This window comes from Aphelocoma coerulescens, chromosome 4A (genome assembly GCF_041296385.1).
Source record: "Aphelocoma coerulescens isolate FSJ_1873_10779 chromosome 4A, UR_Acoe_1.0, whole genome shotgun sequence".
Taxonomy (NCBI): Eukaryota; Metazoa; Chordata; class Aves; order Passeriformes; family Corvidae; genus Aphelocoma; species Aphelocoma coerulescens.
The window spans coordinates 9,804,136-9,826,097 of NC_091018.1; the positions used below are offsets into that span (position 1 = coordinate 9,804,136).

General features: G+C 41.7%; 1 protein-coding gene across 9 annotated transcripts in view; it reads right to left on the reverse strand.

The window, feature by feature from the left end:
• Nucleotides 1-21,962, reverse strand: part of NRK (Nik related kinase) — an 88,170-nt gene that overhangs the window by 9,073 nt on the left and 57,135 nt on the right. For all 9 annotated transcript variants that reach the window (XM_069015252.1, XM_069015253.1, XM_069015251.1 and 6 more), the window contains 13 exons: nt 18,340-18,471; nt 17,460-17,527; nt 16,322-16,437; nt 13,828-13,925; nt 13,324-13,445; nt 9,598-9,691; nt 7,363-7,536; nt 6,747-6,876; nt 6,185-6,343; nt 4,398-4,541; nt 3,052-3,186; nt 1,190-1,290; nt 498-647 (listed from right to left, as the gene is read on the reverse strand). In XM_069015252.1, the coding sequence (XP_068871353.1) occupies nt 498-647; nt 1,190-1,290; nt 3,052-3,186; nt 4,398-4,541; nt 6,185-6,343; nt 6,747-6,876; nt 7,363-7,536; nt 9,598-9,691; nt 13,324-13,445; nt 13,828-13,925; nt 16,322-16,437; nt 17,460-17,527; nt 18,340-18,471 (1,623 nt within the window). The remainder of the gene's footprint in view (nt 1-497; nt 648-1,189; nt 1,291-3,051; nt 3,187-4,397; nt 4,542-6,184; nt 6,344-6,746; nt 6,877-7,362; nt 7,537-9,597; nt 9,692-13,323; nt 13,446-13,827; nt 13,926-16,321; nt 16,438-17,459; nt 17,528-18,339; nt 18,472-21,962) is intronic.

Genomic DNA, 21,962 nt, shown 5'->3' on the forward strand with positions numbered 1-21,962 from the left:
TGTACACATCAACCTGAAATCAACACCTTCATGCCAACTTACTGACAATCTAATGAGAAAGTCCCAAGGAAAATGTAAAACTACTTCTGAATTTACAGAGTGGTTTCATGGGCAATTGAATGGCAAGAAGATCAGCAAATTTATTTAGTCTGAAGTTGGCTTCTGCAGTCTGCACAGTGGCAGATTGTAAAAGTCACCTAAATTCATGTAGATATTATTGTGTCTTTGACTGTTTAAGTTCTAAATTTCCAGGATAAATAAATTAAAAATAGTACTGTCTGTACAATAGGCTTTCTAACAGTAAACCACTAAAATTGATATTCTAAATGTGATAAAAGCATTTAAACAGGACTTCATTGTTATAAAACTATGTGAAAAATGGTTTTGTATTAGCTGCCACTAATTATTTTGAAAAATAGCACAACTCTTAACCTGATCATCATCAATACACAGCCCAAAGAACAAAGGCATGAATGTAGTTTTTTGGATTCTCTTACATGTGTTGGAAGGTACAGGTCATACACAGATCCAGAGTCCACATCAATGGCATGAAATCCTACTACTGAGCCATATATGACCTTTAGTCTTTGCCCATTTTCAACAGTCAGGTCAACTGACAGTGGTTTGTGATGAAGTGAGGTGAAGGACTGGAAAAAAGAAAAATGCAGTATGTAACACAATAAAGCTGTTGGTTTACAGAACTACATTTAGGATCCTAAGAATTCTCAAAACTCAAAAGTTAGACAGCTATTTTTGTTAAATAGGTTACATTTAAGGAGCTATGTATCCATCATCCACTGAGTTGCAAGGACAGTTGGATAATTTGTTTGTGGTTTGAAAAAGAAATCAAGATTCTAGAAATGGACTTGGCAAAAATTAGGCTGAGTACCATTGTGTTCAATTTCCTCCCCTTTTGAGGGAAAACAACATCAACTTTGGCAATTCAAAGGCACATTTTGGCACAGCACGTGCTGCGTTTGGCTGGGGTAGAGAGAAACAAGTTACATCTAACACTCATGACTCTGACAGTTTCATACTTGCCATCTCCAAAGTATGTCAAATGAGCTACATTTCCTTTAGAAGAATACTCAGTTTAGTTAGAATGTTACACAAAACAACAAAAGCAGAGAGTAGATGAGAGATAGTGAGAGACAGTGACACATCGGAACCAAAGTGATGTTTCACTTACCTTAAAAGCCATGAATTTGTGATAAGGCTTTGGAGCCCAAGCATAAACCTCTACTGAGTTTTTCAATGCAATTACAAGGAATTTGATTCTCTCATATTTTACTGTAATACAAAAAGAACAATTCCTTAGGTACCAGATAGACACTTAAATCAAAGACCATCTCAGCACATGAAATAATTTCAATCGATTACTTGTAGAGGTAGACATTATCCAGCAAGGGAGACTGATGCATTCTGGACATTAATGTTTAATATCACCAGTGACAATACCTTGACTGGAAACCTGTAATTCATTTCTTTTCAGTAAAGCCAAATTACTGTTAACAATATTTATATATTCATTTTAATATAGTAATGAAAAAAAAAAATCTCACTAGTCAGAAAAATAGGTTTTGACCCTGCAGCTAAACCAACCTACCTGATTTTTTAAGTATGAACACACCCCACCATTGCTGGCTATGAATAAGCTACTGTTGGAGGACTGGCTGAACAATTCTGTCAGACATGGCAGGATGAATTTTCATTTCACTCCTCATCTGTGGGTTAAATCCCCAGGTGTTGTGTGGGTAAAGGACTCCCATCTTTCTGAGATGAGCAAGCATTTAAGAGATGAGCAATTTCTTCAAGACAAGTAAGGTCATGCTGGGCCCATTGAGAATAAATGAAGAATCATGCATTGAGAATTAAGATTTCTTTGTGCATTGTGTTTTCACTCTGCCAGAGACAAGCATTTGGAAACAGGATGCTATCTCACATAGGCAGAGAAAAGAAAACTCAGCAAACTCCACCAAAATGCAGAACAGTACATCCTTTTCCTTTTCTACTAGGAAAAATAGCTGTACAACCAAAGGTCAAGATATAAGAAGATTCACCAAGAGAAAAACAGCAGCAGCAGTGCTGTCAAAATTGCAAGAGTGGCTTGTCATATGTAAATACAAAAGCTCCTATCAAATGTTTGTCTAATTGTAGGACAAGTTTGTTTAGTTTTTTTTTTTTTTTTTTAAATGCACCGAACACAACAATGAGCAACTGAAGTGGAATATGTAGGTGCTTAGCTGTAATCACAGAATCACAGCTGAAGTAACAACACACATCTGTTTCACATTCTTTTCTTGAGTTTAACCCCTGCCACTTCTAAAGCCAAAGGGCAAAACTGTCAAGCAAGGTATTCATAAGAAGCAGCCACCTCACATTCCCTACACTCCTCTGTATCATGGCTTTACTTGACTTTGAAGAAAGTGCCACTTTCATATACCATCCTTTACCAAAGCAAAACTTATGCCATATATCCACCCCCACAGTTAAATAACAGAAATCACAATCCTCATGTTCACCTTCAAGAATGAGCTGCCTGAAAGCCAAAGAAAAGCAAGATGGTATCATTTCCAAGGTGTTTAAATAAAGGTGTATTTGGGTCTTTCATGAGAGAGAAAGGGATGAGCTGATCTACCTAAGGACATTTGACAAATATGATTCACTAGGATTTGAACTAGGTCCAATTGCTTTGCAGTTACCTAGGGTCAAGAGGGAAGCTGAGGATGTGGAAAACATCAGTTCAATTAAAACCTTAAGTAACTACAGAACAACTAAACCACTGACTGAGCACAGACCGTGGCTGGCACTTCCTCCTTCCAGCCATTACAAGGAACAGCCATAACATCATCTGGTAACTGCTGCAAGAAAAGATGCTGCCTGAAATGACAGGGAGCAAAGCATCTGCCATGTAAAACAGGGAGTCTTGAAAGAACTCATGAGATATTCAGCCCAATACAATCTTGACACAAAGCTGAAAAATGCTGCTGTCACAAGATGCAAAAGGAGGATGATTAAGCATCTCTCTAAGGAAAAACAGGAAATCCTTACCAACTTTGTAGTGCACACAGCCTTCCAGGTCACCCACGGACACCCAGCCTTGTCGCTTCTCCACCTCTGGATCGTTGCGCAAAATTTTATTTCTCAACCATGACAAGTAATACACCCTCAACTTATTCTTCTTCCCTGGGATTTGCAAAAAGACACAGAATGCTTTAACTCCCTGAACTACAAATTCTCCCCCACTTCCAAAAAGCCAGAGTTTTGTGACCTTGAGTACAGCGGGTCCTTGTGCCTTGCCAGGGTGAGAGAACATAGCAAGGGAAAGGAGAGCCTGGGGTGATGGGGACACAGGGGGAACTGGCGCAGGAGCAATCCTATGACACTGAGAGCATGTGCACTTACCTTGGGACTCAGACTTCATATAAGATTTTCACACCTGATTAAAATTCTTCCCTCAGGCCAAAGAACAGGTTCTACAGACACAGGTATTATCAGAAACCATCACACTATCTGTTTACCTTGGAACACAGGCATGTCCTACAGTGGGCACTTTGAATAAGCTATTAATTTCTACTTAACTGTCAGTCTTCATTCAAAGTAGCTATTTTTCTTTTGGATGCCTTTCCAGGTGAGAATTATTTTGTCATCCTTCATCTCAATCACTCTTTCTGTTGCATTAGTTCATAAGCATCTATGGTCAACAGCACACTGGGACCACAGAATACTCTGAAGAGAAGGATTATGTCATGTCCCAGCATCAATTGGACTGGGCAGTATGGGACAAACGGCTCTTGCCTTTGCCCACCATGATGAGTCTGGATTGGAGACAAGGAGCTGCTATTCCCTGTTGGACCCACACCTCTGACCTTGGTATGTATTGTGCATCCCTTGAGGCCACTCTCAGCCACAGGGAATAAGGCCAGAGTCCAAACTTTTTCCCACCAGAGGCCGAAGACCGCCATGTAATGTTATTGATGCTTTCACAATACAGATCACTCTCATAATGTTACTGTTCATATCTCTTGTTGAACACAGGATGAGGTTATTTCATGATATGTTAACAGAACTGCACTTAGATAGATGCCTACCCATCATAGAAATGAGAAAAGTGACAAACTATAGCTTGCAGAGAATCAGTCCACTTTAGGAATATGAAACACTCTGTACTTCCCACAAACCACTTTACACATTAACCAGGCAATGAACTGTCCCAAAGCCACTCTGGAATGAGAGTGTAAATGTTAAAAATTCAGGAGAGTTTTCCTATTAACAAGAATAACTGTCCTGTGATTTTCTGAAAGAGGAAATTCCTCAACCTAGTTTATAACCTAATTCTTCTTTTTAATTGCTTCCAACCCCAACGTGGGTCAGATACTTTTAGCCACTGAACCAACCTGATATAGTAATTAGCACATTGAGTCCTTCCAGAACATCCATTTGCTGGAACCGTCTCCTTGTAATCAGCGTATAAACTCTTCCTTGCCCACTTCTGTCCAGCAGCCACAATCCATTCTCTGTTCCCACCAATAAATTTACTCCTGTAGATACATGAAAATAATACTGCGTAAGTCACCTAATGATTCAGAGGTCAAGAAGTGTTCATTGTTTTGAGAATCGATTTTTATTTAATCTCACTTAATGGTACATGATAATTTCTCTGTTGCTCTGTGGATGACTTCCCAGAAAAAAAAAGATCTCACAATTAGAGGTTTTACTCAGCAGAACACCTGTATACCAATGGAACTTGAAGGATCAGTAGTTCTGCTGAAGTCAATGTTGATTTAAACAAAAAGGAAAATATTCTTTGAACCTGAACTTCTCAGGTGACCTTGGAAAGTACCTGTGACCAGTGCAAAAGTCTCAGTCCAGTACCATTACAGTAGTGACACAGGAGACCCAACTAATTGTTCTAAGGATCCCTATCAATTAAAAAAAAAAGTAAAAGCAACCAAAAAATCCCCCCAAACTCTCTTATTCCAAATACAACATTCAAATAACGGGGGAACCAAACTTGTGGGAAGAAGCACTGCGTTACACGGAGGTGCAGGGTTTTTTGAAAACAAGTCTCTGATTTGGAAGAATGCCTTCAAATGCCAAATTAAGGAGTGAATCCATCTGAAATGCAACTGCTGCTAAGGAAGAGAAAGCTCCATTGGGTTGCTGACATCAGAGAATGTCAGGAATTGTGTTTGGCTGGAATGACATCTATGTTTCTAATCAGCAGATTCTAAAGACACAACGTAAGGTAACCTGCTGTAACAAGCACCCTCCTCCACTGGCAATGCTCTGACAAGTACCTGGTGCTCTTCAGCCCCAATGCACATTTAAATACACACCTTGCCACACAGCTCTGTTCTTAATTTAAAATTCTGGATTCCTATAAACACACATTATGCAAAATCTGTGAAGCTATAAACTGGAAATCTACATTTGCTTTGGATAATGTTCCATTTACTTCATTCATCTACCATTCCAGGCTCAAAAAGTGAGGAGTAAAAGGCTGGGCAAGTCCCATAGAATACATCCGTTCTTCTGAAGCAGAAAGATGGTTAAAACAACTCAAGAGTTTAGCTAATGTGCAACTGGGACAAGGTCTACAGCTGTTGAGATGCGGTCTGACTGCTCTATCTTGGTTTTACACCATGTGAAGCTGACCCTGTAAAAAGCATGTAAGTTTAAACAATGGTTCCGTGATGTTCAGAATAAGCAGTGACAGCAGGAACTAAGCAAGACAAGCTTTTGGAAAGACCCGACCGATCCTTGGAATATCTAATACACATGACAGTAAAAGGCTTTGTGTTTGGATTATTTCCACTGGGTCAGGGCTGTGTGATCAGCTGTACTTGTGTGCAGCTCAGATGAGTCTCATGAGCCACAAAAGCTGCTGAAACATTTGCAACTTTTGGCTCTCCCAGCAAGCACAGTTTCAGCTTGGTGCTTGATCAAAACAGTTCCTCATTCTGATGCACAAAGTCCTTTGCAACTGTAATTCATGTGTTTGCCATCTTGACCCTGGGAAGGCAGTGCCAGGTAAGTGACACAGGTATCAGCTCAAGGATCCACTCCAGCACTCTCTGCCAGGAGACCTGCAATACAACTGTGATATCTGCCTAGCAGACACTGCCAGCCTCTCCTGTTGTGCCTTCCCCTCCACACACCTGCCCAAGGACTCTGAGCTTACCCCACAGAGCAGCACATAGGACCTCTGAGTTGAATTTCTTCTTGTATTTACGGATTTCTGGGCTGTCACTTTGTGGGCGGATATTGGTTGGATTGACATTGACAACGGAGCCCTTCCTTGCATTTTCTCTCCTGACAGGCTCAGGTTTGGCACTGGATGCTAGAATGAAAGCACATGCAATTGTGGAAAATGTTTGGCTACAGCTCATATTTGACCCACCTTGTTTGTGGGAGAATGAAAGAAACCCCGGAGGGGTGAGAAAACACCCTGAGAGCTTTGTATAATACAGCCAAAAAAAAAATCTGGAAAACTCCTCAGGAATTCCGGAGAAAGCATGGTGGTAACACAGCAGCAGAGTAGAGCAAGCCCCACCTGAAAGAAGGGCAGAAGCAGTACAATGAAAATTCACAGTAATGTGAAGTTCCAGTTTCAGGAGATTTTACTCCCAGTTTCCATTTCCAAGCAATAAGCCCTCTCCACACCTGCCAAAAGAACCAAACCAACCGACCAAAGAAAAACAAAACAGGAGGAACATTTTAATGCAAAGGCAAAGCACACTCACGAGAACTACAGGAAGGTCCCACTGGACTGGTGGGAGGGGTGATTGGCAGAAGTCTCGGATCTATGAATGATGTGAAGGATGTTGTGGAGGATGTGCTGCTCTTGGCAGGTGGGCTTTCGGCACATGGGCTCTGCAATGAGAAACAAGAGCTGCCTCAGGCAGGCGGTGCTCGGGGCACACGGCCCTGTTGTGCCCTGACAGAGCTGTTATCTGCCTCTCCCCACAAGCCCACATGCACAGCAGTGTCAGTCCTCTGGGGCTGCCCTGGCCCCTGTGCTCCCCCACACGATGCTTGGGTAGAAGAAAGCCAGGGACAATGAGCAGAGGCACACCAGAGTGCTGCTATGGTATGGAGCAGAGGGTGTGACCCGTCTAGCTTGTGCAAAAGGGGAGGAAAAAAAGCAAGGAAAGAAAATGGAGCAGAGAAGGAGATCAGGGAAAATAAGTGGAACAATGAAATCTGTTAGGTAGCTCAAGATTTATCATCTACCTCCCAGATAAAACTTTTAAAGGAAAGAAGGGATGTGGGGAAAAAACTCATCTTAAAGAGAAGACAGGATAGAGGAACTTAAAAAGGCTGGAGTTCAATCCAGTCAATCTGTAATTTATCTCGTACCTTAGTCAGAGGTTTGTTCTGAGGTTCCAGGCAAGTCAGTGGCACTTGTGGTGAGTTCACTGAGGAGTCTGTAATTTGGCTTTGCTGGAGGAGATCTGGCAGGAGATAGTTCTGGTTGTTTACACTCCAAAGGCCTTCATAGGTGTTTGGAATTTGTTTCCCTAAAATCTGATCCTGCATGACAACATACAGTTAAACACCACATTTAGTTTATTTCCAATGCATTCTGCAACTCCAGTTAATTAGGATGATAAATAATGAGCACATGGAGAAGAGTGCTCTCCCTGACACGTCATTTAAAGACAAACCCCACGGTAAGATTAAAATAAAAAATTAAATACTAAAGTGTATGGCAAACACCTGAGATGATAAATTTGGGATTTACTCCTGAAGCGCTCCACAAATTTTCTTCATCTGCACTACCTCAAACACAAAAAGAAGGAACTTCAACCTCAGAGATACCAAGTCAAATGACTTGCTAGCAAGTTTCACACCTGACCTTTGCATACTGCAGACAGAAGAAGGCACTTCTTTGTTCTGGACCTGCATTTGGTTCAAAACCCTTCACCATTCATTTCATTGCTACTTTCCATTTACTGAATTAGGAAGCCTTACTCCAAGAAAGAGGACATTTAGTAGGACCCAGCATCAGCACTTCCAGTATAGTGACGTTTGGTCCTGCAGATGTCCTTACAGCATCCCATGTGAGTTTTGTGAGGTACCACACAAACTCTTTCCCTGACAGCACAATCCACAGAGTCAGAGGTTGGTTTCTGAGAATACATTTTACGTTTTAATTTAGATGTAAAAACTGAAACCAAAACATGCAAGTCAGTATTTGAGATTGGGGAACCAAGCCAGTATGGGGCTTTTTAGTTCAGTCTTCAGTCACACTCAACTGATCTAAACTAAACCAAACCAAATCCCCATTTGAATCATTCGGGGTGGTTTGGTACACCCTAACCACTTTAAAGCAGCTCATGCTGATGGGATAGGGAAAGGGATGTTGGAGAAGATGTGGAGACTCATGGTGGCTGTGGCTGGTGGGTGAAAAAGGGTTCAGAGGAAAGGATGGGAGGCTCCATGAGAAGGTGGGAAAAGACTAGAAGGCAGCGGAGAGATTTATGAGGTGAAGTGTCAGCCATCTCCCTGCTCTCCCTCCCACACTCTTTTCTCCAAACCCACCAAAACATGTGACCTCAACTCTTTATCATCCTCCCTCATCCTCACTGTGGGCCTCAAAGACCCCAACATTCTCCCTTCCCTCAGGCAGCCTATTTCCAATACCTGGATATCAGGGGAAAGAGGAAACACTGGGCTGGTTTTTCCACGAGAGAAATACTGGTTTATGCCCCATTTGTAGTTCTTTCTCCAAAGCAGAGTCTTTTCTCCTTGAGGATGGTAGGACAAAGGCCAAATGGAACTTCCTCCTGAGTTAGGAGGGCCACCACTCTGGTCCAAAGTTTAGAGAAATGAGAGGTAAAGAAAACTCCTTTTTCTTTCTACCCTGCCACAGCTCTGGAGAAACCAGTTTCACAGCAATTTATTTTCCTATCTGTGAAGCAAGAATACACTCAGTAATATCTGAAAAGGGCCCTGACACCAAGTACAAGTCATATTACTGTAATTTTTTTCTTGTTTTCAACCACAAAGAACATTGTTCTGCTTTGTCTCTCTTCGTCTTTTCTGCACTAATATTTATCACAGGGGAAAATCCACGTGACTGGAAACCTCTACTAGAAACTACAGCTGGAAGGAACAACAACATGACATATGAGAAAAGTATTTTTGCTAAGCCAGTACGGAGAGATGAAGTGGTTTTCCCCTGTTCTGGTAATGTTTTAAGCAGCAGGAGGTAGCTCACTTTAAACTGGAATAAAAAGAAGTCAAGATTTTTAAAAATAGCAACAATGCACACCAACAATAATCAACTGTGCTTTTTGCCCAGTGCCTTCACAAAATACCTTGACATCAGAACCTACTACAGGTCAATAAGAAGGACAAATAAAGAACTGCAATTTTGTACCTAAATACAAGCATTTCTACAGGAAGCACAAAACCTGAAACTACACATTTTTTTTCAAGGCTTATAGCTATAATTTGCAATGACAGAGCAGGACGTCAGAGTGAGAATGTTACCAAGAAGTAATGGATATGGCGTTTATCAAGTCATTATCACACTAATGACTTGACTCCCCCTCACTGTCCCCACCCCCTTACAAATGGCCAAATTACCTTCTGTTCTGCCACGGTGCTTTGGGGTTTCAGTTCAATTCCATCTGGTACCCTTGTCCTTGAGAAATCTGCAACTCTGCCGCTTAGCAGTTGCCTGGTAACAAACTCCAATTAATGAACAGAACTACTTCAGGGGAAAAAAAAAGAAAGGAAAAAAAAAGAAAAAAAGGAAAAAACGACACATATCCATGTTCAAAAGTGAACATAATTTAACATTCAATAGTTACACTCAAAGGTTCTTATACAAAAGTAAGCTGATTAGTCTGTGGATCTGCCTGAATGGACCTGTGCCTGAGGACCACTCACACACAGCAGGAAGCTCTCCCCACCTCGAAAGAGAACATCTCTTCATCTCCCTGCATTTCATCCATCATCTTTCAGACACTGCATAGCTTAGGCAAGTCCCTCAAGCTGTCATTTGAGAAGTGCCTACTTCAAAACTTCTGTCTCCTGTCACACATTCCCCTGTGGGGTGTAATTATGAGCCACCCTGCTCTCCAGAGAGAGCACCAGCTGCTCTGCCATGTCCTGCTGTCAGGGGCCTCTCTGCCAGTGCCTACTGGGACAGGCTACACTGGAATTTCATCCTGTGAATCAGTCCCTGAAACACAGACATCCTCACCCTAAAAGGAAACACAGAAAATGTTGCCCAATGCACAGAGAGACAGAAGAAAGCAAGAGCTGCTGGACTGGCTGGGGCCAAGGGCCCTCCTAGCCCAGCATCCCATTCTCAACAGTGACCAAAAGCTGATACCAAAAGCAAGGGTGAGAACAAGGCAAGGGTCTGTTGTGAATTCCCAGCACACTACTGCTTCCTGCACTGCCTGAGGTATCTTTGCATTTTAAACTTTTTCACCCAAGTGGAACTGCTTCAGACATGTCTTGGCCCCATTTCTATACACCTCCACCTCAAATGATTTATTTATCCAGTTTATTTATACTCATATCTTTATTACTGCAATCCATTTAACCTATTGCATTTTTGCTTCCTTTCCAGTAATTATAAAACTGACTGGATTCAGGATGCCAGTGTGAAGGGCTCTACAGTGCTATGTGCCAACGGGTAGCAGACTGTAATGTATTTTTTTCTTTTAAATGATGCCCCATGCGATAACAAAGGTTTGGTGAGAGACCTACTGAATTAAGATGGGTGTATAGGAGTAGAAGTTTTTGAGGCACTTTTTGTTGTTTATTTTTTGGTTTTGGATTGTCCCCCCATTCTACGTGAGTGGGTAAATATTTGCATACTAAACTTAGAAGGAATGACAAGATGTGGAGTAGGATCAATGGTGAATGCCAGGACCTGCTCTTATCAGGGAAGCAAACCACAGCTGATCTTAAATAACGTCAACCTCCCACTTAGGGAGCCAAGCACACACCTGCATCCACCTTGTCCAAATGCTTGTAGGAAACAGCATTTAAAGAGCAAAGAGAGGAAACTGAACTATACAAATGAGTCCCAGGATATTCAGTGTTTTAGGGGCATAGTAATACTGCAGGCACTGAAGGAGGAAGTACTCTCAGTAAAGAAGAAGAAATTAACATCAATGGAATAGATGTGCTAAACAAAGAGGTAAGACACTGGATCATACACACTGACACTCTTTCCTTAAAAGAAAAAAACTGGAGTGTGGGAGGAAGAATTCTGGCTCATCTCACTATAAAGACAAACAAGACCAGAAGTTGCTTTACTGGCAAAAGACAGCAGCCCTCAGTCCAGCATCCTCAGAAATGAGCCTTCTCAGGCTGGTTAATAGAATTCATCCAAGAACATAGGAAGCTCCTTCTCTTGCATATGTCCCAACTGTAGTCCTTCTGGGCACCTCCAGGAAAGCCGGAGTGTAGACATCACATGCTGTTCCACAGCCCGGGCAAGAACAGGAAAACACAGTTTGGTTTCAATAGTCCACGAAAACTTGGCCCAAGGTGCTTCAGCCAGAGCCCCCACAGAAACGCTCCAGCGTGCAAGGGGCTTCAGATCCTATCGTCACATGCTTTAGAGAGCAAAAGACCCCCAAACCCTTCCCTTTATCCAGAATATGCAAAGTTTCAACACTTTTTTTTCAACAAAGGCTACTCCTTTCACTCTGATCACTATCCTTTTTGCTATTTACTTGGCAGCAATCAGGATATACTTCCTGATATATCTTTTAATATAAATGATGTTCAACCAAGGTGAAGGGACTTTGTTAATAGCAAGATTATATCTTGATTTTACAGGGGCTCTTGCAGTGGCTGTGTGCACAGGAAGGTAAACATGATGGGGAGCATCCTGCTAATTGCACCTCTCCAGAGGATGGGTGGATCTTGCATACAGAGGCGATGAAAATAACACATGGAGAGTTCCAAAGGCAGTGATACCACTCCTTCAAATCATTACAGCATGCAAGGATCACAGCAAAGTCATTGCTACAAGGCAAATCCATATTTTTATGTAGAGTCTTTCTGAGGTCTAGGATGAATTCTACAACCTGGAGCGAATAAAACTTTTTACAGATCAGAGTAAGGTGATTTGGAAGAGGATCAGTAGGAAAATAAAGGCGTTACTGTTAAAGTCAGCTCTTTCAGGCGCACTGAATAAACTAAAAGATTTTTAACATTCTTTCTCCTCATCTCAGCTTTGAAAATAAACTTCAGAAACACAAATCAGGAGCATATGCAGGCACAAAAATTCTACCTCTTCAGAGCAGCACAGGGGAAAGGACTGGTACCAGCCCAACACAATAACCTGCCAACAATGCTCCAAATCTGGGCATCTCTGTCTGATGCCTGACAAAACTGCATGTTTAATTCTGTCAGAAGAGCAAGAGCCCCACCCCAGAGAGCTCTGTGGCCCTGGGATGTGCTTCAAAGTAAATCCTAGAACTTGAATTAAACTGAAGTTTCTTTTCAAGAAAATCAGAAGTTTCATTCATCAAGACTAAAAAATGTTTTTGTTTGCTATTCCCAGCAGCAGGACTGGCCAAGCAACCCCCTGACTCCTTTCTCTTGGAGTAGCAAGCTATTCTCACTCGACTATTTCTCCACTATTTCAGGAGAATACACATTTTGCATGACAGGTAGAACACCACAAGATGTCAGTCACAAAACCAACAAGATAAACTGCAAAACTAGAGAGAGACAGTTCAGGTGGGATCAGCTTGGGACAAGCCACAACATCAGCTGGAAACCATAGCAATTGAGCAAAATGTTAGCATTAAAAATACAACATATTTTACAAAACTATCCCCCCTTTTTATAAACAGCCCTGGTGAAGGAATCAACTTTTCAATGGTAATTATTTCTCCCAGAGTTGAACAGACTACGTGAATTCAAGGGTCATGTTTGCCTGGTTTTCTCCACTCTAACCTGTACTTGGCATGAAGGCATACAGTTTTTCAGTTTTCTTTCCCTCTCTTTTTTTCTTGCAAAAATTCCATGTAAATGTAGATCAGTGTGAAGTAATCCCTATAAAAGCACTACCCAGTATATCCAGTTAAAACAAGACATTTCCTCATTGTCCCAGGGCAGCAAGTCATCAAAGTGTATTATTACGCTGTACACATCTGATGGAGCATTTACCCCCAGGAGTTCATTAAAAAGCAATTAAATTGCTTAATTACAACTGACACGAGTGATAGTAACTTCAAAGGAGGAGGAGTATTTATGTATGCCAGCTTTTTCTAGATATTTATAAGTGTGTAACAAGAAGAAAAGAATATTAATAATAATAGTAATAAAGCCAACCTTGTGTGGTTCATGTCATCTTCATCGCTGCTGCTGCTGACTTCATCACTTGAGGAGGAATAGTCTGCTGCTTTCAACAAGGAGTTGGCACTGTCCTTCACCTTGGCAAAGGAGCCTGGACTCTGAGCAAAGAAAACTCAGTTGAAGAACCCATTGTTAATCCGCATGTGCCATATTTTACTGTCCCAGCATATACAGTTATGGTCACTTCCACACCAAAAAAAGTTTTACTAGGAAGCTGATGCTTCTGTTGGTCCATCACAGGTGGGTGTCTCACACAGGAAAGTGACCTGAACCAAAACTGGACACTCTGCTGAGGACCTGAGCTGGACACAAGTCAGACCTGGACTGAAAGCAGTGAGCCTGAGCCAGCCCCACAACCCCCTCAGGTCGACTCACAGGTGACAGCAAACTCACGTACCAAAACAGAGCTGTCTGCACAGACAGACCCTCGGTGAAAATGATGAACAAATCAAAAATATCAATGTATTTAAAAGAACCTACTGCAATCTGGCCTGGATGAGAAACTTTTTCAGGCTTCTGATGCAGCTGCATGTGGTTCTGGGACAAAACATTCTCTGCCTCGGCCAGTCCTGGATTCCCTGGAGGGTAAAAAAACCCAAAAGTGTCTTTTTTTAAGTGTACATCCAGTGGGTGAGAGAGCAAGACAAGCACACATAGGTATGACCCAAAGCAGATACCAGTCTCTGCCAACAAACTTCTCTTTTCTTTTTGTTGCAAAGGAAAATCTCATTCCTTGTTTCTAAGTGGTTCTGGATGCTGCAATACTACGTACATAAATTGATTACTAGTGCAGTTTAATGCTGCAAGAGTAAGACAAGCAAACCAAACCCTTGGCAACATACTCCCACTGCACATTAGCCACAGTTCCATGGAAAGGGAGCAAGGGAAAAAAGTGACGGCACCCTAATCCCTTCCTCTGATCCTCTTCCTGAGGAGAGACAGCTCGTCACATCAGCAACTGCTGGTCATATTCCAGCAACAAAGAGCCACGCAGCTGTATTCCTGTGACTGCAGGCAGGGGGTCAGGAACAGAGTTGAGGAGCCTGAGCCCTCCTACACACCTTTGGGAGCAAACGGAGGTGCTGCCAAGATTTGGCCCTCATAAAATTGTTACACAAAAATGGTTCAAAGAGTCTGATTATCTAAACCCAAAAGGGCTGAGGGCAAACAGCTGTGCTAAACTGCAAATCTTCCTGTTAAATGTGGGCCCCCCATTGCCTGCAAGCACTGGAAAAAGCAAAACAAGCCTTGAAGGGATGTTCTCCACACAATCCCTGATACAAGAGAAGGGAGGGAAAGCCACTGTACCCTCGCCCTGCTCCAGCACACACTGGCCAGCTCAACACCTGCCTTTTTCAGCAGTTTTTCCTATGACTACTCCACTGTTACCAACAGGAGTCCATGCAGGTTAAGGGGGGAGAATTCAAGCTCACACAAATTAGGATTCATATTTGGTAATTTAGATAGTTTTATAACAATGGTTTCATGTCTTCATCCATTTTTCAGAGCTTTCAAAACTCAGAATTCCTTACTGGTCAATAAGTACCTAAGCAACTCAGCAGAACTATTAGCTTTAAAGTATTTATAGCCCTTTCCTGTCCAATTCATTATTCCTGTGGGTTTGGGAAAGCAACAAACTCTATTTGAAATGCCACATGCCAGAACTAGCTGTAATTTAATGACACTTAAGAACTCAAGGAGACAGTTTAAACCACAAGTGAGGTTTTCTATTCTTTCCATTGCTGGTGAGATTTTTGTTTCCCCATGCCAAAATAGCACAGGAGTTACACATCACATGGACCCTGCAAAATTGAGCTGGGCTGCTGTTGTTCAACTCTGTTATTCAAACACAAAATGACATAAGAACAAAAGAAACAAAACCCAAGCAATTTAAAGTGTGCTTAGGATTTCTCTTGAAGAAAAGCTTCCTATTCTGTGTAGCTAGTAAAAGCAAAACTGGCTTGATTGTGTAAGTGTAATAAATAAGCAATTTGTTCCTCATTTATCAAGGGCTTTTAAATTAACAATCTAAACCTCAATATAAAAATAAATGACCTCATAAGCTCACTGGGGTGGTTTCAGAATATTTTTGCATCCACCCTGCTTCGACTTGGGCATGTGCGATTCCTCATGTTCCCAATCTTTAGTAGCCAACATGGATGTTAGGCCTTGTGACACACCACGGCTTCACAAAGGGCTACACAAGAAACTGCCCTGCCGCTGACCCACAGAAAACACTTGTAGGAATAGCAAGAGAGGAAAAAACCTGTCCACTTTTCCAGTCCCCATCTGCCAGAACCTCAGGAACCAGAATCTGTACTGCAACACAACCACAAACAGGCCACTGCATTCCTCCACCACTACCAGTGACAGCAAAGGAGCTTACTAAGCTGTACTTTGCCTAAATCAGATGGTTTTCCTTTAAACTTCTTTTGCCCTTTTTTTTTTTTCAATTCCACTATCTTTCTGCACATAAAAGGATACTGGAGGAATATTTCATAATATGCTGTAGAGAGAGACTTACACTTCCTTTTGCCAGTACATTATTAGAGTGAAGAAATATTAGTGTACATCAACTGCTCAACTGTACCATCTTATCAGTGGGCAGTGTGAAGAGCAGAATTTGGCAATGGGTGAACATCTGTATGTCTGGAATGTTGGCTCTGCTGAGTTTCAATTGTGTCACTAACTGCAACAGAAATTATTTTTTTCAATTCTTAATTGAGGCAATTCAAATTTTCCATATGAAAATATATTCATAGTCACTTTTCTGACTCAAAAGAGGAAGTGCTTATATTTTTAGGAACATGGAACCAAAAAAATCCAGAGGGCTTTCAAAAAGCCTCACACCAGAGGATGTCATTAAAAAGAAAAATCCCATTTGCAATGCAGAACTTGACACCCTGCAGAAGACCACTTCATGTGATAGGAGGTTAGTACACTTTGACTGATGGATCTTTGACTTAGGAATCACCTGAGGTTGACCAGCTGCTCTGATGAGATCCCATCTCCCACTGCTTGGTGCCAGGAGTGTTGCTGCTACTGTTTAGCTTCAGAGCATGTCCCCTGGGGGATGACTGATGAGTATTACTAAACAGAAAGACAAAAAGCAGATCAAGACTCATGTGCAGGAACAGACTGGAACAGAGCTCCTGGGCCACCAGATTGAGCTCCCTGCTGTTACAGTACGAGATCATATTCTGGATAATGAAAAGTTTATCTTCACTGCTGCTCAAAGCAGGGCCACCCAGGAGTGAGAGAAGATGGTGGAGGGGAGTTTCCTCTGGGCAGTTATTCTGGGAGATTGCAGGGATTCCCAAGTCATTACAAAATATCCTTTTATATTACATCTCCCTTGGACTCTTCAGACCTGTGTCAGTCCTGATTCCAAAATCTCACAGCTTTTACAACTCAAGAGAACTGCTCCACTACCTTCCTAGAAGATACATCAGCAGTCACTTATCAATGGAGAACCACTTGTAACACTGACAATTACTTATATGTTTCTTTTCTGCTTTGCCTCCTGTAATTCCCAAGTGGGGAACATTTAGGGCTTGATTTCACTCGAAAGTTATTTTAGACTATGTTTCTGACTCTGGCTCATCAGAAATGCTGCACATCACTGTGTTACGTCAGGCAAATCTGCTTCACCTTCCAGCCTCTCCAACCCATTTTGTTCCCTGATTAGACATCCAGCGGGGGCTGCCCTTTACTGCTAAGCTCTAGACATCCTTGGTCTTTTCTTCTGGGATATGAAAAAAATATACCAGCCTTAAGGGCAGACTGCCAAAATTGTCAAGATATATCTACAGGCAGCCTGTTCAAGCTACTATCCGGCAAAACAAGCACCACAAGCTGTAATTAGAAGTGCCTGTACAAGGAGTTGAGGCCAGACTCCCTCTCACCAAAGCATCCAGACACCTGACTTTCCTTTGAAACCAGTTCCACTGGCACTGAGGTAGAGTATCTGCCAGATACTTTAGTTTTCCTATTGACAATAAAGCAGCATAAAACAATTAGTTTAAGCATGAAACACAGTATAAGCACAGTGTACGTATGTAAAGTATACAGTGTAAGTTTAGTTTAGTATACAGTGTAAGTTTAGAGCTTACCTTGAAAGGCATCTCTGACAGCCAGGCTGATCCCTGTTGTAAAATTTTGAAGTTGTCCTTTCTGGAACCTTAAGGATTTAATCAAACATTTCAAGGCTGCAATTGATATTTTAGATTTATTCAATAAACCTAATGCTTATTCTGTATCAATGAAAAGGCTAACCAACAGAAATGAACAATGGTTCAGTGGGACCTGTAGGGAGGTATTCCATTATATCAGCACTGGAAGCTGCAAGTCAGCAGCAGCTGCTTCCAGTGTGCTCCAAGCCTGTGCAGTCTTTCAGGGTGCAGACAGAAAGAGACTTGCACCTTAACTCAGAGTCAGCATCATTCTTGGTCAATATTTAAAGCAGACAGTGAAAGGCATCTGCAGTCACTGAATGCAGCTTTCCACAGGTGGTGGATTACCTTATGTTGCTACCACAGGCTGGGGGATGGGACACACACGCCCCCCAACTGCAAAGTAATAAAATAAATACACACATGGGCATATGCATTCCTGCTCAAATAGTCTTGGACTTGTTCTTAGAAATTCTGTTAGAGAAATACACCATCACCTCAACTGCACAAACAAACAAGATTTTCTGCAACAAGACAGATTTTTTTCACCAAATGGGCTGCTACAAATACCTGGTCTAACAAAAGAGGTGTTTTCAATCACAGATCCTGCAGATATTATATGTGTGCAGATATTATGCACATACACATAAACCCAGACCACCAACCTGCCTGTAAATTTGCATTTTTTTCCTAGACTAACGTGACCCAGTTCATGTACAAGCAACGAGACTTTCAGAGTTTTGCGAAGTGCAGAGGATGGATACTACACAGTGCAGTGCAATCAACCCCCAGAGTGCCAAACACCCCGAATTTCACCCACCTTTGGGGGCTGCTCTTCGCTGTGACTCGTGCTCCAGAACACGTCGTCCTGCCCGGGGCTGAGCGGTGCTGTCACCATGTCTGATAGGGAGCTGCTGTGGTGCACGTCCTTATTAGCCCGGAAATTCTCACACTTGAAACAAACAAAACGCATGTTGAATTGCACTTCCCTGCCTATGTAACAGGTCGCAGTCTCAACAGAGATGGTTCTGCTTGGGAGATTAAATATTTGCTAAGCATAGCAGGAGTACTCTGTTTGGATAGAGCCCTATTCACCTTGTTCACTGTGCAGTGAGTTATTCATTTCCAGCTAAGGTAAAGGGTACAATATAAAGAAATAGTAAACAAATCTACTCTCTGTATGTGTGTGTATATATATATACACACACACACACACACACACACACACACTCCCCTTTCTTAAATCTCTAAGAGAAGCAAATAGGTCACTGGCAATGCACAGGGAACTAACAACCTGGATGATGCAAAAAATGCTGTTGAGTAACTACATTTCATTCAAACCTGGATGATGCTTCCACTGCAGAATTTCCATAATCTAATCACTGTGGGAACCCACCTCCCCTAACTTAGATGTTGACTTCCAAGCTAGTCCTTGCATGCTCACCACCAACCCACAGTCAGTGGAGGCAAACTGCCAGCTGCAAACACTTTTAAGTGCTCCAGTGATTATGAGGGGATCCTGGTCCTCCTCTGAAACAAATTTTTCAATTACTTGAAAAAAATAAAGAAAGAAAAATCGAACTTGAGAATGCAGTAAGAAAGAATGAAATTATGCTCAGACTACACCTTCATGGGTGGTCAAGTCCAGGGGATCCCATTACAGCTGCCTGTGTTTAAAACATATCTCTAAAGGTGTCTAATTAGAGCACTAGGATAGCAAAAACCCCAGTTGTAGCAAGGGAAGGGGAAGGAATCAAGTTATTTCCTTACAAAGTCTTCACACCAAGGGAACAAGAAGTAAGCAGTGCAAAACTCAAACTAAAATATTCAACATTTGGTCCTCTGATTCTTTCTATATGTAAAAGAAGAGATCTACACACTAATGATCTGCTACACCATTGTCTTCCAAAGAGAAAGAAACTCAGAGCTAAATGTGTCAGCTGAGAGTACTGCATTCCTGAAATGAGAAATCCTCTTGGACGCAAGACTAAGAGAGAACACACAGAAACTCTGTCTGAGCTGGGCCTGTCTGCAGGGATTACTATGCTAGAACCAGTTTGATATTACAGAAATAGAAGAAGTATTAGAGAAATGTCTGAAGCTGTACCACTCTATGCTTCAACTTGTCTGATCTCCCATGCAATGCAAGGCCAGGGCTCTCTGGGAGGTGCTTCTTTCTCAAACACGTGGCAAGATAAGCACCTCCAACACTTGGAGGCCTAAGAATGAAGTTTGCAATTTTTGTTTGAGTCATCGAGGTCAAACTCCTGTGTCCCAACTGAGTTACTGCAACTTAGACCAGAAGCACCTGTAATACACTTTCCCAAAAGAATGACTCAGATGAGTATTTTATTGATTAATCAGCCCAAGTTTATAAAATTCTCCAGTTTCTCCATCCTAAAAAGTAAATAACAGTAACTGGAACTTCACACAGCTTTTCAAGAAGATAAAAGGATTATGAACTCTCTATAACTGCACAAGACTAAATTTCATGGGAACAATGTTCAACGTCAATTAAATATTGACAGGCAGTAATTCTAAAACTAGATAAAGGTGTCAAAGATGTCTCATTGCAACCTCCCATACAGTATGGCAAAGTCAACTGCCAAAACCAGTCCTGAAAAGTTCACTTAAGTTATTCAGGGGGTGCTTTTCCTGCCTTTTTGGGACAAAATGTTCTGTTGATACTCTACAGAAAACAGCTTTTTCAGCAGTTGTAACGTCTCATAATCTATGTCCTTTCAAAATACCTTTTTGTTCAACATGATTATCTCTAATAATAGTTTTCAGTTAACCAGAATTATTTGAGTAGCAAAGTGTTTACCTGAAGTGATCCATTGTGGGTACAGAAACAGGTTTTGTAGCAGGTGTATTATTATCAGAATATAGGAGGATTTTCTTTTCCTTGCCACTTTTTCAACAAGATACATATATTCCTTTCTAAATTACAGCCTTTGAGTCCTGCAGATTACCGGAAAACTATTTGTGTTTACGAGCATGGATGAGCTTTGCTGAGTCATGATACAAGTGACTGAGTGAATCCAGACTCTGCCCAGTACACTGGTTCCACGTAAAGCCAGGAACAGACACCTGCTTCCACAAGCAAGCCAAAACCATCTCAGATAACCCCCAAAATCAGTGTTTGATATTCCCCTTAGGTTTGTATAGGGAAAAAAATTTTAAACCCCCACCTAACAATGATTCTAAACTATTGAGATTTGAACCTTAAATTGTTTTTCTTTTAAGTAATACTTAAAGAACAGCAGCTCTCCTCATGCACAGAAAGCACTGGTAGAGAAAATGTTACCTACTGTCTGTCTTCAAACCATAAATGGACACATAACTGAGCTAAGGAAAAGAACACTTTGATCCACGAAATGGTAACATAAGGTGATATAGCACAAAAGACTCATTACTAGAGTTAGTTTAAAACCATTTAGAAGCAAGAAGCTTTTAAAAGTCAGGCTGCACTGCTTTTTGGAGGATGCCCAAGTTACTCATTTGAACTGAATCTACATAGAGGAGATAGATTAAGTGCAAGTGTTGTTATGAAACAGCATAAGGAAAAGGAATTTCTTAAACTGAGCAGATGTACTCTGGGATACTAGGGCAGTCCATGGCTTTACACACAGCTAGCTCTTGTAATATCGTTAGTCTTCTTGTTCTGATTCAGTCACATCATCTAACACAATAGAGAAGATCTACCTAGCAAATCCTATAGGTAAACCACAAGAGTTAATTAAAAATGGAGTTCATTTCAGATGTGAGCTGAATTTTTCCACTAGTCAGGCAGCAGGAGATGCTGGGCAGAAGATCAGACTCAGTGACTTTGTTCCAGAAGCCTCCATGAAATTCTGCAGACAATCCAAAACAGCTCATCCCACACTGCCACAACCAGAGAGCCAGATCTGCTACTGTACTGCAGCAAACACAAACCCGGTACAAAGCAGGTGGAATTGGTACACTCTAAACAGGTAGTATCTCACATTTCCCTCAGCAGACAGAGAGGATGTAAGGCATTGAGAAATCATGCTCCTTTCACCTCAGGAGCTGTGTTAAGTTCTCCAGTGAAATAACTCTGAGAGAGATTTGGGCATCCAGGATGTGCCACAATATATCACAAAATACAACTGTTGAAAATAAGAAGTCATTTTTGTCTGAGCAGAGCAGTGATGGCAGATAATCCCTCTCTGACAAACCTGTCTGGAAGCTCTTCAGTGCAGCATCTGTGATGAATTCAGCTTGCATTTTAACTCCACAGTTCACTTTTATTTTAGATCAACAAGGCACCCACATACTGAACTTCACAAGTATATTGTTGTCTCTCCTAATCTCCAGGTGACTACCTGACCCATCACTTGTATCACCCAAACACCTCATCCAGTTACGGCAGGCAGCAGGTCCAAACATGCTGCCATTAGCATCAACAGCTGCTCCCAACCA